The sequence below is a fragment of the Phaethon lepturus genome, unplaced genomic scaffold, assembly GCF_000687285.1.
Source record: "Phaethon lepturus isolate BGI_N335 unplaced genomic scaffold, ASM68728v1 scaffold8872, whole genome shotgun sequence".
NCBI classification, from domain to species: Eukaryota; Metazoa; Chordata; class Aves; order Phaethontiformes; family Phaethontidae; genus Phaethon; species Phaethon lepturus.
Genome location: NW_010522628.1, coordinates 146571 through 160914, shown reverse-complemented (window position 1 = coordinate 160914; position 14344 = coordinate 146571). Strand labels below are relative to the sequence as shown.

Here is a 14344-nt window from a genome sequence, read left to right as displayed (position 1 = left end):
CTGTGGAGAGATAAATTACCCCTCTGGAACTTGTTTTTTGGCACCAGAATTGCTTCTTGTAACCTAACTAGTTCACCTAGGACTACCTTGAGTGCTGATACAGTGCTGCAACTCTAAAGTGTTGATGTTTCTAACAGATTAGGTTGGAGTAAATATTTTTGACCATGGCATTAGCTACAAATAGAATTAGTGCTTACTCAGCTGATACCCTACATGCTTTCAGAGCTGTGTCTGCTTTAGTGACTCTAAGTGCCAGGTATAGTACAACGGAGAGCACAGAATATGTTAAATAAGATAGAAAAAGGAAAAATAGAGTAGGCTGTAGAGCATAGTGAGAAGAGGACTTGTGTTTCCTGAGAACAAAGTTCTGCCTTTTTTGACAACTGATGTGCAAAATTGCTCAGTTGAACTGATGAATTATTATTTCACTGGAGTTATTAAGTATACACATTTGTTATTTTGTGGTAGACTTGCAGGACAGTTCTCATTTTTTTTTTTTAATTACAGAATCCTGAAATACATAGTTTAACATCCCATTCTGGATGCTTTCTGGATATAAAGTAGATAACAGTTTTAGTCCTACTTCGTTATTGAGAGCTTCAGAGTTCTCTTGACAAGTGCTTGCAATGCTGCGTTGTATAGAGATACCCATTTTACCTTGTTATGCATAGCAAACTACTTACTTCCAATACTCATGTATGCGTAGCAAAATATATAAATTTTCTCTTTACATGGACTCAATTTTCAGAACTGTTGCGTGACCCAAATGGGGTTCTTTGTCTCTTTCTGTTAGGCTGAAGTCTTGGCTCCGCTGATGTCTATGGCAAATTCCTAATTTTTTTTAACGGAATCCAGATTTTGCCCATACTTTTCATTAAAGTGGATGCCTTATCTTTGCAGGTTTAATGAATCTTTTTTTTTTTGTTTCTGTGTTTTCAGACCTGCTGATACTGTGTGTATTGAGGGGAAGAAGATGCTTTGTCGGTATGAGATACAGAGCTGTTTCCTCCTGGCATTCTTAGCTGTCACAGCTTTCTTCATCAGTGATGCCCAGAGCCAAGGTAAGTCACAAATAAGAAGATGGAGTTTTTCACTCTGATGTGCAGAAATAGACTTTCGTATTCCAAATGCAAGCGTTACTTCCCTTTTAGTCGGAAGTGGATCAGTACTACTGAAATGAAGCAGGAGTTTTGCTGCTGATCTTGGGGCGGGGAGGGGGTAGAACTACGTATTCATGTGTGCTCTTTGAACCTAGTATCTCAAATAGCATAAATCTTTTTGCAAATTCAGGTGCTTCAAAGTTAGTTATATGGAACTTTTTTTTTAAACTCTTATTTACATGAAAGTACTGATCAAAAATTGCTGTGACCGTCCTCTACATAACCAAGTAAGTTTGAAAGACCAACTATGATATTAAGCTTGTATGGAATATGTACTTTTTTCTTTGTTGGAACAGTAGCTGTTGTAACACTTACATCATTCAGTATTGCATAGGACTGTTAAATGTCACAGACTACCTCTGCACCTTCTTTTTTTTTCCAAATGTCCTTTGTGGGTGCTAAAAGAACTGCTGAGATTGTTAGGCTTAAATACTTGTTGGATTGCATTGGCAGTGATTTGACTTCTAGAGGAAATTTATCCTATTGCTTGGGGAAGAAGGAAGGAAGGATGCCAATGAGTTTTTATGATTTCTAAAGAAAGACGTTTCTCTCAACTTCATATTTATGTAATCCCTTTGATATGAGACTGCACAGGCATAACTGGGAGCAGAATTTGACCTGGGGGTCTTTTAAAGTGTCTTGCATAATGCATTATTCATGAGCACATTCAGAGACTGGTGGCAACCTGAGGCTTTCCAATTTCTGGTAAATGCAAGTAGCAGCGCCGTCCAGTTGGCATGGCACTCGGGTGCTGGGGAAGCATACCATCTTGGATGTTTGGGAATCTGTGAGTGTTTTACAAGCCTCTCCTAGAACTTAGGAACACGTGTAAGCAGTAATATTTAATGTGGGTGATGTGAGGTGAATGAAGAAATACATGTTCCCAATGTTCAACGCATCAATTCTGGTCAGAAACGAGGTCCGGAATGTTTGTGACTTAATGAGCCAATAAAGCAAAGCATATGGTTAGTCCTCTCTCTGTGTATTTCAATCCTAATACATATGGTTAAGATTTGCAAAACAGGATTGGGGATTGAGATCCATCTCCAGAAAGTTTTGTAAAATTCCTTCAGCTTGGAAAACCATACTCTTCCGCCCACTCTATTTTTTTTTTTTAACTTCGATTTAATCGGTCATATGTAAGGGAGAAAACTCTCAAAGTATTAATACAATGAAATGAAGGTCAGAGAGAGGTTTTTTTTCCACAATCATCACACCAGCAGAAGCTGTAGTTGGTGTACTTGATGAATAAAGAACAATTCTCTTTCAGCAAGCATCAGCTGCTGAATGCTGTCAGCAGTATGATACTAAGCTAAGTGGGCTATTGCCTTGGCCCAAAATGACTGGTATGTTATTGAATGAGGTGATATGAAGTCTCTATTCCATGTTTGCAGAATAAAAATATTTCTTCTACGCTTAAAGTAATAAGATGTTTCTCAAATCCTTTCGTTTCTCAAGGTTGCCACCCTTATCAGTAAACTCTTCATGCAGCTGACTGACTATTTACAATTTAATACAGCATTGACAGTATGTTTGTCTGTTTTAAGAAACTGTACACTCTGCCAAGGTGTAGGAAGAGCTGGCATTAGTTCCAGCTTCTGTTTCTTTCCTTTGGCAAAGATGCTGAGGTAAAGGTGTATAATGTGACTTCTTGGAAAGGAGAATATGTTCAGGAGACTGAAGTCAACATGCCTGAAGCTACAACTTATTCCTTCAACTGACGAATTATCTGTGTTGAGCTACATGGTTTTAGCTCATTTATTGCCTGAATGCCTTATAAACCACATAGTGCCATTCAGTTTTTACTCAAACAATTATTCTTTCATCACTGCTGTTTATTCCTCATTCAGCATAATGTCACTTAAACAGCAGCAACAAAAAAATCCAGATTTTGTCTACTTATGTTCTTCTATGGTACACAAAAATAGTGTTGGGCAAGAAAAATACTTCAGAATTTTCCATTTATTCATAAAGTAACTTGCTTGAAGAATTTTCCTTCTGTATTTAAAGATGGAAACTTTTTGTTGTGTAGCAATGATTTCCATGTGTTACTACTGTAATTGCAGTGCATTTAACTTGTTCAATTCTTATGACAAAAGTAAACTGGAAGCCACAAGGTTTAGTTAGTAACCAGTCTTAGAGTATTGGACGTCTTAGAGAGCCGCACATATGCGGTTTATGGTATTTTTCCTTTCCATTAAGATGCTGAATAGTTCAAAACACTCTTTCCCTAGTTGTCCACCAGAGTCATGTATTTGGAGTGCTAATTTATCAAGTGGCATAAACCAAAGCCTTGAACTTGTCTGTAGTTTTCTTTTGGGTGACTGCTCTAATGTTGCTGACGGCCATTCACTTTTGCATTCCTGTAAAACCACTTAACAAGCTCTAGCTACTGATTTTTATCAGTTAACTGACTCAGCTTGGATTAATTTTTTTCCCTTTCTGCAAGAAGTGAGATTTTGTTCCACAGACAATAAAGGTCCAAAGAAATAAAGATATCCTCTTCAGGTTGGTGAATGTGTAGTAATTCCCATCAATATTTTGTTGTCTGTTCAAGTGTTAGATTTTTAACTTCCGTAGCTATATGTACTTTTCTATGCCAGAACATTAGTCTTTGCACAACTAAGACACAGTTGAGTATCTGTCTGGTGAATAATTCTGTTCTTCCTTACGGCTAATTGCTGCGTGGGAATGGCCGTTCCCCTGCACTGCCACCTTTGATACAAAAAGTACCTAGTGAAAAATGACTAGTTATGTAAAGACTATTCTGGCACAACTTTTCTAGTCTTTCACATTGTAACTCTGTAGTAAACAGAAAAACTTTTGGTGATTGTGTCCTTCTTTGCTTGTAAGATCTGTGATTGTTTTTAGGGGCTCCCCAAATTTACCTGGTTTGGTGATGGCTAATAGCACTTAAGCCAGAACTATGCTTCTTTGTTAGAAGGTGCTTTCATAAACTGTTAAGTTGAAAGTAGGATGGAATGAGATGACAGGGGAAGGAAGAAGATGGCAGAGAAAACAAACTCTGAAATTCTAAGACTTTTTTTGTCAGTCCTTGGTGTTACTTTGTTGCTCTCTGCTCTGCCTTTTAATCCCCATACAAATTTAGCACTTAATCCTGGCAAAATGTGCAGCATTTTTACACTTGCATACTGTCATTGTTCAAAAGTTTTTGCTATTCCTTAGGCAAAATAAATAATAAAAGGAGTTGCATATGTTGCAAACTTCTAGATATGATTTGTCACTCTTAATTCATTCAGCCCCAACTCATTGTGATTTATGTATAGCTTAAAGAGAATTCTTGAGAATGAATTCAAAGCTGTAATCCATAACTACAGTCTACTTGGCTTTCAAAACTTTGTTGCCATAGTCTCTGTCATTTTATTACAATTATAGCATGCTGAATGTTCTTGCAAAAACCTGCCCAGCAAAACATTTTGCAATATGAGGGCCAAATTTTCAAAGAACTGATTTTGTATTTGCAGCATTTGCTCTTGCTTGCAGCCTCTCTTTCTTTAAACTTCAGGGAGGTGACAGGCAGTCTGAAGACAAGGTCTGACAAGATTGTGCCCAGCGACTGGGGAAACGCACTGTTTGGGTGTAAGCCCAGTGCTGCAGATCAGAACAGTTTTGAGTGTGTGGAATTGGTGTGCTACCTGCTCTTTCTGTCCCCTCGCCTCTCTTCTTGAGCGTGTTCTCTGAAGTCTTTGAGAATGTGGAGGTGTTACTAAGCTCTTCTTGGTGCTTATGTGCACTCTTTTCTGTGTTCTGGTGTTAAGTTCCTCAAGACAGAGAACTGCAGAACCTGCCTTTGGTCTGGCAAAACTTTCACTTATGGTTTGAAAGGCTGGATGCAAGGGAATAAATCTCTTGGGTTAAACCTCCAGATTTCTAATTCTAAGACCCAAAACATTTTTAATGGTAGATGACATGAAAAAAACACCACCCCAAATCTCAAAAAACTACAGCCTGCCTCTTTTCTTCTTCTTTCTTCCCCCAAGCTGTTGGAAAAAGCACATAGGAAAAAGTAATCAGTTCAGGACAGGTCTTTGGCTGCTGCTAGTGCCAGAGCCGCACTAACTGTAGCAGGACAAATGGAGAGGCCAGAGACTGTTGGCTAGCACATTCTGCCTGTTGACTCAGATGCTCCATATGCTGTAATCCTTAAATCTCAGAAATATCATGAGAACTATTGGTTTATTGTATCCAGCGGACCAACAAACTGTGGGCATGGACCTAGTCAATGAAGAGCTTTCTTGGGCCCTGGGGAATAGAAATTGCCACTTCATTCCCTTCAGATAATTTACCTTGTTTCTTAGACTTACTAACAGAAACTTTAAAAGTGGCAGTGGCAGAGACACCAAGGGTTTGGAAAATGAAGGAGAAAGTTCAGAGGGCTGTGGAGGTAGTGCAAGGAGGGGTAAGGTTGGTGGACGAGTTTGTTAAGCTTTTCCAGGCCTTTCTCTTGCTCAGCCTCTGGGTAGCTTCCCTGGCTGCCTTTCCCTCTAGATCAGTTAGTTCTGTGAGCCAAACCCTATTGAAATGTATGAAGATTTCCCCTTATTGGCAGCCTTGGATACCACAGGCTGCACAGCTGGAAGCTCTGTTTCAGTTGCTTGCTGTGAAGGAGGGATGTGGCTCCCTGAAGCAGAGCAAAAATGCTATGTAGAGTGTGGTCCAGTATCAGTGGAGCTTGCCTGAGTGGAGGGATGCAAAGCTTGTGAAAAACTAGTTCATGTGCATAGACGTGAAGTTACTGGCATTGTAGTAACAACGTAGGGTGGATTTTTCCATTTGTTCCTCTGTGCGTTGCTTCACTGAAATATCACTTCTTTCTCAATCATTTCATGCTTTTATTCATTTCACTTGCTGCTTCTATTTGAAACCTAGGTGATGGCACAATATAAATAGAAGCCAGATTTGTTTACAATCCAGATTGCCCCTGTCTAAATCTTGACTAGCCTGTGCATGCCTGCTAGTCTTGATGAGACCGAAGCAGTGCATGCAACTGGGCAAGTCTGTGTGCTGCTTAGGCCAGGTTTGCAAATTGGGCAGCTAATGTTCCCTCTGCTTTTTGCATGCCTGTCTCCTCTTGGTTTATTGTGTCTTCACAAGGCTTTGAAAATTTGGCCCTGAGTGACCTTAAATGTGGGGAGACGCCCACGGGAATGCGAGGTAATACATATTGTCAGTGTAAGCAAGGAGAGCAATTTTAATTTCCATATATTAACAAAGAGCATTTTTATTACAAGCTTTGCCTGCTAAACTAGAGTCTTAACATCTAACACTGTATGTCCTTCTGTCCTCTGCTGTTAGGTTGTTAGTTTGTTTTTTATAAAGAGATAAATAAAAGGTATGTCTGAGGGAAGTAGTGCACCTGGGGATGTCATTTGACCAACTAATAAACTGATGTATGTGACATTTTGAATAACTTGCATCCTTTATCATTAAAATTTTGTGTTGTCTTCCTATATGTGTTTATTTTTATGTTTGTTTAAAATCGGTTGTTGTCTTCTATTTGAATTTAAAATGTTGTTTTCTTTCCCCACTTGCAGTGTCCCCACCAACAAGACTAAGATATAATGTAGTCAGTCCTGACAGTGTACAGATCTCTTGGAAAGCCCCCAAAGGGCAATTCACTGGATATAAGCTTCTTGTCACTCCAAGTTCAGGTAAAACAAAAGTCTGTATGTTCTCTTTTAAGGTGAAAGGACTGTCTTCCTAAGGCTGAACGGCTTTTCAGAGGCTAGTGTCGTCCTTCAGGACTAAGGAACTGTCAGCAAGCTGTGAACAATGGAGTTATTGGCTGATCAACAGACGAGAGAAATTGATCGCACCAGAGGGTGGTCATAGGCATAGAATAAGGGATGTTTATTGAAGGTGGTAGAAGTGGGTGGTGTTATGGTAGTTATGCTTCATATGTAGTCCTTGGGAATTGCCACTGATCATCTGTCTTTACCTTTCTTCCAGTGGGGAGTAAGGAAGTCTAGGAAGTGTTCAAGGGAGAACATAGGAACCCTATTTCTGTCAAAGCTTTGGGGTAGCTCTCCCTGGGCCTTCTTCCATAGTGAGCTCCCCAGAAATGACCAGTCTTAAAAATAAAACAACAAAAACCAACAAACTTTTAGATTTTTTTTTTTTAATGAAAACTTGAAATGTAAAGATAGGCAACATAGTGGCTCTACACAGGCTACCTGTGTAGAGGTACTACTTCTGTACATATTTAAATTTAGATATATAGGTACACTTTTAACATACAGCTAAAATACATATTTGTATACAATCTTTATGTACACATAGAAATGTTTAATATTTGTATTTATACATGAGAACTTCCTTGCCCAAAGGAAGTGGTCAAAGAGGGTATTCAGAGATGATGTGGGTACGATGGGGTCAGAACTGGCAGCCAGTCACGGAGCAGTGTGGAAGTCTGTGGGTATCATGTTACCAAACTTGACAGCTTTTTGTCAAATGTTTGGTTTTTTCTTAATTAATAATTTGCTGGACACCATGGGTATTCCATGAGGCCCAACTACAAACACTGACTAGTTGATCTTGGAGTGTTTCTATCTAAGAAAACTGATCCGTGTCTTTGGTCAGGCTGCCTGACCTCTTGCTTTTCTGGGATGCCCTCTGTCCTGGCTGTATAGATAGTCCCAAAAGTGGGAACTCTTGGGTCATTGTAGAGCTTGAGGTAGTTTTAAGTCATTACATTTACAGTGCTATAAGAAAAGCAAATAAAATTATGTATTTGTGGGCTTTTGTTGTCTGTTTTCTTACAGGTGGAAAAACCAATCAGTTAATTCTTCAGAACACCGCAACCAAAGCAATTATTCAAGGTCTTATTCCAGATCAAAACTATGCCCTTCAGATCATTGCATTCAGTGAAGACAAGGAGAGTAAGCCAGCACAAGGCCAGTTCAGAAGTATGTGTCTTTTTATGCCTGACATGCAGAATTTAACAGATATTTAATGTCACTTATGAAATTGTAACGAAGTCTGACACCAAGGGGAGCAATGGAAAAACAGTTTCTTCTGTGGTAGAAGGCTAATCAGAGCCACAGATTTTAACTGGTACCTGGAGAGCTGGAGTCCTGAGTTGATTCAGTCACTCTTGCACCCGAGGTTCTTTCTTTGGACTATCTTTGTTTCCATTGGTTTGGAATCCCTTTCCTCCTCATTATGAAATTAGCCAGTATCACGTGGAAAAGAATCTTCAGTGAGCAGAAACAAGAAGGGAAGTGCTATATTCTGATACTTAAAAACTTCCTTCCCTTTGTCCAACTTTTTATTAATACCTTGGTTGGTTATGTCCAACCTTTTATTAATAAAAACATTCTTACATTCTTACAGCTGTGCCAACTGGCAACTAGTTGCTAGTTCAATGATACTATGAAAGGCTAAATTCTTACTGGTCTTCAGCTGTCAAATATGTTTACATATTATGCTTAAGACTTTTTTTATCTGACCTACACATACTCTTAATGTCTACATCATAGTGATATATATGTCTTAGCTGATTTGTCTTGATCTGCATCTTAAGCAGTTCAGTTAAATATGATCAGTGGAGATTTGGTTGATAAAGACAAAAATGTGACAGTCTGGCAGTACAGTTGAAAGCCTACTGAGTTCCCTTGACACTGAATATTTCTCACTGTCATTGCTAATCCACCTTTCTCTTAGAACCAGCACAAGATAAAATATGCTGACTGCTTGATGTGGTGTGTGTCAAAGTTTTTCTAGCTTTTCATCACTGCAACTGTGTGTTTACTACTTAAAGTTCTATCCTGGTTAGGAAACCCACAAAACCACAGATTGCTTTAGCAGTGAAGAGCAGCCCACAGAAAGCTACACCAAATTCTATAGTATTAGGTGTGGCTGTTTTTTAAACTACTTCTGTTCTTCAGGAAAAGTAGAGCTGGCAACTTGATTTAAGAATATGGGGGTTATGGTCTATTTAGTGTACTATTTCTTTGCTGCAGGTGAAAACATGTAATGCTTAATGAGGCTGGGGTTTCATCTGATAATGTTGCCTTGCACGAGTAAAACCAGATATAGCATGTGTACAAATCCTTCTTTTTTGTTGTCATGTGGTCTGTTTTTTTTTTCCCCTTCTCTGACAAGGGGTCACTAACTCTTGAGATGAAAAAAGGTCAAACATAAATAAAGCTTTGAGAATATCCTCTGGTTTAGTGCATTGGAAGTATGTTTTTAATGCTGCTGCGTTGCAGCTGATGTACAAAGAGTTCTCAAGCCTACAATAAAATTTTATTCCTCTTTGTATAGCCAGGTATACTTTCTTATTCTAGTGCTGCTTGTAAGTTATTGTACACAGTATGTAATTAACAAAGATCACTGGGGAATTTTTTCCTTTTAAAATGCAGCTGTAAAAACATGCACTAGATAAGTTTTTTGCCTATGTAAATATGTGAGTAAAACTGGTGTCGTCTTGTCTGTTCTTCCTATGTGGTTAGAATTTTGACAGGTAGAAAAGGCTTTTCCAAATCCAGAAATCTCTGTCAGGACATGACCAACTTGTTTCCAATGAGCATTTTCAGACTTGTACTGTTTCAAGGAGCTCCTTACCTTGCTCTTAACCTTTTCTCAAAGGAATGCTTTTAGAAGGTTAAGCAATAGCATGCTTTTTGACTGGTATTATTATGGTAATTTCACCTCTCATTTCAGTTGGAGACTTGTTTAGGTGAAGATTAAACTTGGACTTCTGAGTAAGACCTAGTGTCATCATGGCTTTATCTGTAACCCAGATAATAACAAAGATCTACCCTGGTAAAAGCTGACTCCTCAGCAAGCTTGTGGATCTGAATTTGCTTCTGAATCAGTTTCACAATGATTTGTTAAAGGTAGAGATGATGAACAGGTACACATGGTGTGCTAGTAAGGAGAGGAGTCAAAACTTCAGGTATTTTTTCACTGGTATTTCTACCTGGAGTGTGAGTTCCATAGGTTCTGCCGAGGGTTATCACACTGAGGAGGTCACACTCAGGCTTTCCCCAGCTAGTTTTGCCAATTTTCTGGACTATATTTCCAGTGCTGGATCTTGTCAGTGTGGGCTTAGGTGCTGATGTCACTGTATTTGGACTCTCCTGTGTGAGGAGAGTCACTTTTGAGAATCTTAATGATGATAGGATGGGGAAAGATTCATAAAAAGAATAAACCCAAAGGTGAGGAGGGAAAACCCAGTAACAGTCACTTGTTACTTAAGCCAACAACCAAGCCAACAATGGCTTGCTGTCTTCCTAAAACCTTAGGATGGTCCTGTGATTATATTCTGGATTGGAACTTAGAACACTCTTGGCTGTTTCAGATATTCTATATACTATTGGGTAAATTAGTGAAATCCATTTGACTTTCGTTCCATTTCTGTAAAACGGAATACTTGTGTTATCTATTTTATATCGTATGTTTCAAGAGACAGATAACCTTCTTGCACCCTCTCACAATGTTTTTTGAGTGATATAGCACAGAGAGACTCTGATCCTGACTAACACTCAGTACCTGATTGGATGAATGTTGGTCATAATCCAGCTCTACATAACCAAAAATTTTAATTGGAGTACAATTTTATTTTCTATGAAAGATATTCTCTGTTTCATTCTTTTAAGCTGTTCCTGGCCATTGTAGGCAACTGGGGTGTTGACACTAATTACCGTTGTAAGGAAATTCTGAAAGGATTTCCCCCCCACCACTATGGGACGTTAGCAATGATTTTGCCAGTATCTTTCAGACTGAGTAGAGTGATACTGGCTACTAATATTAGGAATTGCTAATCAAGCTGGGTTCTGCTTGGCTGTTATGAGAGATTTGGGACATAAGGGAGGTGTCCCACCCACTTGCGGGACAGGAAACTGTTGAAGTCTGAGCTTTGGAGCAACTTTGCTCTCATGGGAGTGTTTGATGCCCTGAACACAGATTTGGGCATGGGATCTAAGCTGATTCTTTAAAGAGGATAATGTAACAGCTGGCTTGTGTGCTTTTGTGTTGAATGCCTTGGAGTGGAACTCTGCAATGCTGGACTTTTCCCAGCTAGCTTTGCCAATTTTCTGGACTATATTTCCAGTGCTGGATCTTGTCAGCGTGGGCTTAGGTGCTGATGTCACTGTATTTGGACTCTCCTGTATGATAAGAGTCACTTTTGAGAACTTTAATGATGATAGGATGGGGAAAGATTCATAAAAAGAATAAACCCAAAGGTGGGGAGGGAAAACCCAGTAATGGTCACTTGTTACATAAGAATATTGCAAGATGTTGCGTGCAACTTATTTATCTGGAAGAAGAAAATTACTTGTTTCTGACTGCACTGTTTCTAGTCTGACTGATTATTTTTCCCCTCTCTTACTTTTCAGTTAAAGATATAGAGAGAAGAAAAGAAACAAGTAAATCCAAGGTGAAGGATCCAGAAAAAACAAATGCGAGTAAACCAGCTCCAGAAGGTCAGATCATAACACATATGACTTGTGTGATATTCTGAAAATAATCAGCTTTTTTATTTAACTTGGCCATTGTATAGATTTTCTTTAAGTCAATACTTTAAATCTGTTTCTCAGGGTTAAGTTAAATAGCAGGAAAAAATCAGTGTTTTCAGGAATATTGGAGGGTTGCTACAACAGAGGTATTGCTTTTAGTTCTGTGTTATGCATTTTATACAGTAAACAGTAAATACCACCATGAATAGCATAAAAGCAGTCTTTAAACCTGCATTAAAAAAATTATATTGCCTGTACTTCCCCACTGGGTGCACTTTGAGTAGTGAAAGAATTGTGTGTGTGTGTGTGTATACATATAATAATAATTTCATATCACCTTGTCTGCAAGACAGACTTGCAGTATTAATTCTCACCTAAGGTCAAATTGGTATTCTTGTATAATTAGGCACATAATAATTTGATAACTCTGTCCTAAAGTAGGTCATATATATGAAAACATTTGAAATATTTTGAGGGGAAAAAAAGGAGTTCGTTTTGTCTGGTTCCAAGGAGCCAATCTTCTGGTGAAATGTGATATCACTTGTCATGAGAAGCTTGTCTAGTATGGACAGTAAAATCTATTTCAAGCTTAATATATGTCTATTTCCTGTTATTCTAAAATTCAAATAGCTTTTTCTTTATGAAGTAACCCCAATAGTAATTATTCCCTTCAGTGGTTATTTATGATGTACAGAGCAAGCACAGACGAGAATAGCTTGGTATGACCTTAAATAGTCTCTCTGTGAATAAATTGGACGGTTTCAAGGATGCCATTTCTCCCCATCCCTTTTAGCGCTGTCTCCTACTAATGCAAGTGTCAAAGACCTCACCCAAAGCTCCTTGAAGCCCATGCAAATTTTTCTCACTTCAGTGGGTTTTTCCTTTTACCACACATACTTGTGTCATGTTGTATTTATTAACACCATACGAGTTTGTTTCCGTACAGCATTTCCCAAGCCAAAGCACCCCTGAATTCATCACACTTGGGTGCACTGGGGAAAATGTTAGCTAGTATTTACAACACTTCAAGAAGCAAGTTATACTTGCTAGTGTATGATGAAGTAGCGGATAGGTGATCTTTCTTTCATGTCTAGAGGAAGACTGGGTTGGAAGAAATGAGAGAACTAAAGAAGGAAAATGTGATTTGTTTTCTTAATGAAGGACAAGCGATAAAAGTTGAGGGAGGGAAAACTGGGTCTGTAATAGGAAAATGTTGATTAAATGCAGACAGGGGAAAGCGTCTGCCAGACTGTAGGAGAGGATTTATGCTTTTTCATGGAGTAGGGGCAAAAATACAGTTGGCCAGAGGAGACTGGATCTGCAGTCTCTCTCTTTTTAGGATACTTGTTTACTTACGAAGTCTTTAGCTCAATTGCTTTCCTCCTCCACACACAACTTCTTACTCATCTAAACTTCTTCAGTTGTATCAGGGCAGTTTGTATTGGAGCAAAATATGCTTCCACCTAGCACTTGTGAAAAGGTATTGCGTATGCTTACTGTAGCAGGTTTTACTAGAAAACTGGGGTATATATTTGAAAGAAAGGCAAAACTTACAAACTTCTTCATCAGCAAAACTGATCAAAAAGAAAAAACTCTAATGCTAATTTTTATGAACTCTTGATTTTTGTTTATCCCTATTCCCAAGCCAGCTATATTTTAATGTAAAGTAATAGAATTTTTTCCTAACGTCTAGCTATTGCAGATTTCTTTCCTTTGCACAGTATAATGATTATTCAAAATGATGGAGATTCCAACTGAATGACTTCAGCGGGAGTAGGGTGAGAGCCCAAGCAAAAACGTTGTGCAGAAATAACAGCGTGAGCAAAAAATATATAGCTGGGATAGAAGTGAATTCAGAACTCATACACAAAGAGTAATGGTATCAAAAATTTCTAGTTTAATATATAAAGACCGTTCTACCTCAAATTGAAATTGGATCAAAAAAAAAAAATCAAGAAGAGTCTGTGACAGAAAAGGATTAAAGAAATAAGAGCAAAATTTTATGGCAAAACCATGAAGAATAACTTGATCCTCTGCAGATGTTTGACAGGAAATGATTTGCGTGTGACTAAAGGAATTCAGGCCAGCAGTTAATTAGTTTCATAACAATTTAATATATGGCTAAATTTGATGGATTTAATAGCAACCCTGATACATTCTGAGGCTGTGTTACATCCTTGATCAAGTTGCTAAGACCTTAGGAGTTAACAGTACAAAAGAAATCATTAGGTAGTATAATACCTTATCTGAAAACAAGAGCAATCTTTGCCTACAAAACAGATTGGAAACAACCATTGTCCAGGTTAGTATTGTCAATGGTTGTGGCTTCTGCTCTTGTCTTGACTGAAGGAATAGCGGAAGCCTATTTCACTATTTCTGCAAGTATTAGAGTCAAGTTTCAATGTAAGGAGGTGCCTTCTGAGAACACTTTTCACAGAATGGTGTCTATCAAGTCTTTTGCAAAGCTTAGAAAGGCAAAGGTCATTATTCTCCTGCATATGGGGAATTGTCTGGCAAATTGTTTGGTGTGACTATTAGAACAGATTTGGAATTTAGTAGGCCAGATAATCCGAAAGCAATGTTTTGGGATAAAAGTATTAAAGCACGGTAATACGTCAAACTATATGAAAAAACATTTGGACTCTGTCTGTAATGCAAGGTCCAGCTCATGCATTATGATAACTCTTGTGATCTGATCTA

At 38.4% G+C, this 14344-nt stretch overlaps 1 protein-coding gene across 1 annotated transcript in view; it reads left to right on the top strand.

Annotated features, from left to right (window-relative positions):
• The first annotated feature begins 973 nt into the window (after positions 1–973).
• The window catches only part of COL14A1 (collagen, type XIV, alpha 1), a 120892-nt gene continuing 107521 nt past the window's right edge, over positions 974–14344 (top strand). Inside the window, exons 1-4 of the mRNA XM_010281865.1 lie at positions 974–1061; positions 6716–6832; positions 7943–8086; positions 11525–11611. Coding sequence (XP_010280167.1) covers positions 974–1061; positions 6716–6832; positions 7943–8086; positions 11525–11611 — 436 coding nt within the window. The remainder of the gene's footprint in view (positions 1062–6715; positions 6833–7942; positions 8087–11524; positions 11612–14344) is intronic.